This window comes from Acipenser ruthenus, chromosome 51 (assembly GCF_902713425.1).
Source record: "Acipenser ruthenus chromosome 51, fAciRut3.2 maternal haplotype, whole genome shotgun sequence".
NCBI classification, from domain to species: domain Eukaryota; kingdom Metazoa; phylum Chordata; class Actinopteri; order Acipenseriformes; family Acipenseridae; genus Acipenser; species Acipenser ruthenus.
In genome coordinates, this window is record NC_081239.1 from 8028299 (window position 1) to 8034687 (window position 6389).

General features: G+C 41.0%; 1 protein-coding gene across 1 annotated transcript; it reads left to right on the forward strand.

The window, feature by feature from the left end:
• The first annotated feature begins 698 nt into the window (after positions 1–698).
• On the forward strand, positions 699–6172 carry LOC131722752 (zinc finger protein 135-like). The gene is made up of 2 exons (XM_059015822.1): positions 699–1208; positions 4877–6172. The coding sequence occupies exons 1-2, from the start codon at positions 863–865 to the stop codon at positions 5752–5754; spliced, it is 1224 nt and encodes a 407-aa protein (XP_058871805.1). The 5' UTR covers positions 699–862; the 3' UTR covers positions 5755–6172.
• The last annotated feature ends 217 nt before the right edge of the window (positions 6173–6389 follow it).

Below are 6389 nucleotides of genomic sequence, written 5' to 3' on the forward strand. Positions count from 1 at the left end.
TTGATGGAAACATAGCTATTTTCAGGGTAATTAAATTAAATCCAACAATGCACGCTCCATTTGAATGCTCAAGTAACTTCAATGTGTCCTTTGCTTAGCAACCGGTTCAAAACCGCAAGCCTGTTGCCAGGGGAGACCAGATTTCGTGTGACCCCACACTACACTGGGCAGCAGTGTGGAGTAATGGTTAGTGCTCTGGACTCTAGACCGGAGGGTCATGGGTTCAATCCCAGGTGGGGGACACTGCTGCTGTACCCTTGAGCAAGGTACTTTACCTAGATTGCTCCAGTAAAAACCCAACTGTATAAATGGGTAATTGTATGTAAAAATAATGTGATATCTTGTAACAATTGTAAGTCGCTCTGGATAAGGGCGTCTGCTAAGAAATAAATAATACACCAGTGTTGGCAATGTTTGTGTAAGTCTTTAAAAGAATATACACAGTTTGATAAAGTTTGTGGAACATTGTATCACAGATCATTTTTTGTAACAAATCTACATTTAAGGCCCGAGGACAAAAGGACTCCTTACTGATCGGTTGTTTTAGGAGAACGCATTCTAAAATACTCAACATAATTAATGAAAAGAGAAATATTGTAACTTTTGCCAACTTTCATCCATCATTCTTGAGATTAGACAGATCAAGTCCTTCGTTATTATAAACTTATTACAATTAATTCTGTGTCTATAGTAAAGCCAGCCCTGCTGTTAAGGACAGAATCCCGTGTGCTGTCATGGACAGTGTGAAGATGGAATCTGTCCAGATTAAAGAGGAGTTCCCTGAACTTGAACCTCTCCCCTTTACAGTGGAGTTCTTTGGGTTGGCTTCCCTCCCCATGAAACAGGAGCTCTTTGAGATGCAATGTGCCAGCCAGAGGTCTCTGAGATTAAAGCTGAGCACAATGAATTGGAGATCCCCCAGACAGAAGAACCCCTTCCTGTTAAACAAGAAGAGGTGCTGGAAATGGTCCGTATTAAACGGGAGCCCCCTGCAGTAGAGTTTGACCACATGGAACCAGGGAAGGAAGAATCCGAGGACTTCAAACCAAACATCCCTGAGCTGGAGCCTGTACGCCTGCAGGAGTGTAGCGTGGTGCTGGAGAGAATCTGCGTGAGAGAGCAAGGCGATGGAGAGGAAGGCTCTCTCAACAGCATGCAAGGAGTTGGACAGGGAGACAGGCGCTTCACATTCACATTCAGTCTAGCAGGTGAGTGACTCCCAGTAGCTGTGACATTGTCATTCTAGATTGCGTGATATCCACAGTGTGGTTGAGAGGGAGGGAGGGAGCACGTGGGTTACATTACTAGCTATTTGTTTTTCCTGTACCACTCACACCAGTTCAGGATAGGACTCGCTACTGGTGATCTTAAGATACAGATATAAGCCCCTTTCACACGGGCACTCCTACCCGATTATACCAAGGGGGAGAAGAGCTAAAGTACTGTATATAACATTAGAAATGTTCAGTGTCTAAATAGAGGGATATTATTGTACGTGTGATGTCATTATGGGTGCTAGATTCCATTACATTTATCAAAAGTTTAAACTTTTGAAAATGTATAGTTTAAACATTAAAATAAAAAACATTGAGATAGTGCTATTACTCATTTTTTACATAAATAGCTTTCTCTAAATTACTGCATATATGTTATAAATAGGGCTTCTGGTTGTCTGTGTTGTACCTCTGCTTTTCTACTCTCTTTAAAGAATGCAGTTGATCCTGTTCATCCATTCGTGTATCTCAATCACACTGAGAAACACGTTCATGTGAAACAACTAAATGGGGTTTTCATTTAAATGCAGAAGTGACTCCTCTTAATGTAAATACAGACACTCAGAACGATTGTAATAGAGTGTGTCCAGCGTAAAATACTGTATTGTTCATTCTAGCTTTAATAAAGAGGAGTCTCTTATTAACATATCGCGATCTCGTTTGCACGTCCTGCTTGTAAGATGAAGTCTTGGCTGATTTAAGTGCCAAGCCCTCAGATGCATCTGGTGAAGGCAATGAAAGAAAACTCTAACTGGCTGTATTTGCAGATACGCTCTTGTTGTTAATATTTGGCCATTTTTGACAAAGTTTAAACAATTAAGCAAAATTAAAAACGCTTGACTCTTTACTGACATTTAAATTCTAAATGTTTAACACCCCTAAATGTGATGCTATTGAAAAATATATAATTGTAGGGTGTGTTAGAGGAAATAGACCCGAAACATTACAGGAGAACTCTGAGGGCAGATTTTGATCCCAGGGCTCGGTTTCACCAGCGTCCGTCTTTACTGACTTTGCTTTTACACATAAAGTAAGAAGAGTAAGTAGCGGTGTTCTGAAAAATCTAGCATTTCCCGCCCCCATGTGCTGCTACAACTGTTTAAATAACGTACCTGTCATTTCTTTACATTGTTCACATCCTGCCACCTTTTTACACATAACTTTAAAGTCTATTGGAAAGCTCTTTTTGAAATGTCTGCTCTAGTGCACTGGGGTTTTAGATATGTACTCTGTGATGTGAACAATGAAAAGAAAAACACATTATTTAAACAGTTGTAGCAACACGTGGGGAGGGTAGCGCTATATTTTTTGGAACCTATCTACTTACTCTAAGTTTAACTTTGCTTTAAGATGGTGTATCCCAGTGTGAGCCCCCACAGCTGAAATTAACATGCTGTAATCCACTCCAGCACCCAGCCACATGCCCAGGGCCGGATGAACCCATCACTGGACCCGAGGCAAGCATAAACCTGCGGGCCTCCTACCCCAGAACAAACAGCCACACATCCATCCATCCATCCATCCATCCATCCATCCATCCATCCATCCATCTCTGCATACATTCTAGCCTTTATAACTAGCGCTCCACCCTTTTACAACAGGTAGAATTCTTAGTTTTAAGTTATTATGAATGACTGAATGAAGCTGACAGAAAATCAAACTGTAGGGGATGTGCTAAAAACTAAAGCCTACGTGAAGTTATTATTATTTATTTCTTAGCAGACGCCCTTATCCAGGGCGACTTACAATCATAAGCAAATACATTTCAAGTGTTACAATACAAGTAATACAATAAGAGCAAGAAATACAATAACTTTTGTTCAAGTGTGACAAACCACAATTCAATAATACAGCAGATAATAGTGATAGTTACATCAGGATATGATTAAATAGTGATGGTTATTATTATTATTATTATTATTATTATTATTATTATTATTATTATTTGTTTCTTAGCAGACGCCCTTATCCAGGGCGACTTACAATTGTTACAAGATATCACATTATACATTATTTCACATTATACAGATATCACATTATTTTTACATACAATTACCCATTTATACAGTTGGGTTTTTACTGGAGCAATCTAGGTAAAGTACCTTGCTCAAGGGTACAACAGCAGTGTCCCCCACTGGGGATTGAACCCACGACCCTCCGGTCAAGAGTCCAGAGCCCTGACCACTACTCCACACTGCTGCCCAGTTACATCAGGATATGATTAAATACAAAGTACTACTGGTAAAACACTTACACTTGCAGATTACAGTATTCTGAAGTACAGGATTAAATGCAGTAAAATAGGGGGCAGATAAGAGCAAAATAAAGCACATTTAAATGAAGGGTGATAGTGTCCCAGGATACAAACAGAGGAGTTCTACAGGTGCTGTTTGAAGAGTCTTAAGGAGGCGCCGGAATGTGGTCAGGGACTGGGCAGTCCTGTTGTGTAGTACAGCTCAACAATGACTTTCCTGATTTACTGAATAAAAAGGCAACAGTTCAAACAAACAAGGAACACCATATGAAGTTGAAAAAGGGAATATATAGAAGGTGCTCAGACTTGTTTTCACGAATGGTAGCTCCACAATAGCCAATGAAAATAAATAGTAAAAAACAAACCTACCTGTACATTGTTGTGAGTCAAATACGTTAGATTACTGCACGCAAAATCAGCAATAATGTCTCCTTGGGTTTGACTCGTTTCATTAAAGAAAATGCCCTTTTCTCCAGAGCAGAGAATCGTCAATGTTTTGACATAGAAGTATATGCAGGTGTTTCCTATGGTAGCTTTCTATACCCTGTAGAATTGTGTACCCTTGATGATTCCATCCCGACACAGCTGCATTTTCTTTCAAAGATCGCTGGATATGAACACTTGATGATTCTGGACAGTACATGTGAAAAAAAATGAAAACGTGTTTTAAAAGAAGAAAATCTTTTCTAAGGTTACTTTAAATCAAGGGTTTCATGCATGAGCAACACAGGAGGCTGAATGTCCTGTAGATCTAGAAAATCAGTGGTGTTAAATGTGCGGTTTTTATTTTGCCACATCACTAGTTTTGTTTTGTTCACAATATGTGTTGAAGCTGCAGGAGTGCTTGAGAAAACACCTGGGCTCGGGTACAGAAATATCATGTGTGCGCGTCCAGCAGTCTGAGAAACTGCATCTGCACAGGGGATGCAGAATTCTATGGGGTACAGAAATCTGCATAACACCCGTCAAACAATTTGCTTTTGAGATACATGCCTCAGTTCGAATGTCAGGGAGGTGCAGATCTGTATATTTAAAAAAAACAAAAAACCCACAGAACAGTTTTGGGCCCCCCCTTGAGTTTGGGTCCGAGGCACATGCCTAGTTTGCCTGTGTGTTAATCGGACCTGCACGTGCCCTAAGGTTTGGTTCATAAACCTGTCACAGGAGTGTGGATGACATTATTCAACCAGTCGTACAGGGTCGGAGACCCTCGACTCCAACCAGAAATTGTCAGTCTGAAGTATGAACCAACCTTAAGCCTACAAGCAGTCCCTCTTTCTGTCTTTCCTGTTCATATTTAAGCCTACAAGCACTCCCTCTTACTGTCTTTCCTGTTCATATTTTCCAGGTTCCAGTCCAGCAGCTAAAGTGAGGGCAGGCGGTGGAGAATATCCTGACTGTGGGAAAGGTTTCACGCTGTTGGGGCATTTAAATAAAACCCAGCGGACTTACATAGGAAAGAAACCGTATCACTGCTATGACTTTGGGAAGAGTTTCACTGTGAAACAAAGCCTTCAATACCACCAGTGGACTCACACAGGAGAGAAGCCATATTGCTGCTCTGACTGTGGGAAGAGTTTCAGACTGGCAGACAGGCTTGTTTCACACCAGCGAACTCACACAGGAGAAAAATCGTATCACTGCTATGACTGTGGGAAGAGTTTCAGTGTGAAACGAGGCCTTCAAAAACACCAGTGGACTCACACAGGAGAGAAACCGTATCGCTGCTCTGACTGTGGGAAGAGTTTCACTGTGAAACAAAGCCTTCAATACCACCAGCGAACTCACACAGGAGAGAAACCGTATCACTGCTCTGACTGTGGGAAGAGTTTCACTGTGAAACAAAGCCTTCAAAACCACCAGCGAACTCACACAGGAGAGAAACCGTATCACTGCTCTGACTGTGGGAAGAGTTTCACTGTGAAACAAAGCCTTCAATACCACCAGCGAACTCACACAGGAGAGAAACCGTATTCCTGCTCTGACTGTGGGAAGAGTTTCAGACAGTTAGGAAGCCTAAAAGGACACCAGCGAACTCACACAGGAGAGAAACCGTATCGCTGCTCTGACTGTGGGAAGAGTTTCAGTCGGGCAGACAGCTTTGTTTCACACCAGCGAACTCACACAGGAGAGAAACCGTATCGCTGCTCTGACTGTGGGAAGAGTTTCAGTGTGAAACAAGTCCTTCAAAAACACCAGCGAATTCACAGAAGAGAGAAACTTTAAAAACCATGTTCAATGGGACTTTTCACTCATGAGGGGAAAATAATATTAACCTTGCATTACGAATCCCTGTGTAATAACTGTTTTGTAGATCACTCTTGAGCATGCATTTAAAACTCTCTTGCACTCTGTGTCAGATAGTGGGTGGTGATGCGGACACGTCACAAGAGGCTTCTCTGCTGTCAGTTTAACTCAGGCTGTCAATGCAGTCAGTGCCTGGGAGTGGGAATATGCAGAAAGGAAACTATTCCACACCTCATCTGATGGACGAGTCAGGAGAAATCAATAACTCAGTGTGGAAATGAGTTTCAGGATTCAACATTTTGAACTTACTCAATTTATTTATTTTCAAGTTAATTATCATGCTTTTTATTTTTTTTTAATGATCTAATGTACAATAAATGATAAATTGTTTGTTTGTCATGATTTGTGTTGTGTGATGCTGTAGAGAATTCCTGTTTTCCAAGGTGCTGGTTAATCTTCCCCTCTGGTAACAGCTCGTGCACAGCTCCTGGGTATTGCAAAACGTCAGCAAGTTTAGAGCTAGAATTCAGTACTTTTAACCATTCCACATAAAGAAGATGGAAACCAGTTTCCCCCCTCTACAAATTTATATATTTAAACTTTTTAATTTCAAA

What these genes read in the sequence shown, in the direction of transcription:
- LOC131722752 (XM_059015822.1), top strand. Translation starts at nt 863, where the DNA reads ATGTGCCAGCCAGAGGTCTCTGAGATTAAAGCTGAGCACAATGAATTG. An exon ending in ATTCACATTCAGTCTAGCAG is followed by an intron (nt 1,209 to 4,876) that starts GTGAGTGACTCC and finishes CATATTTTCCAG; the next exon opens with GTTCCAGTCCAGCAGCTAAA.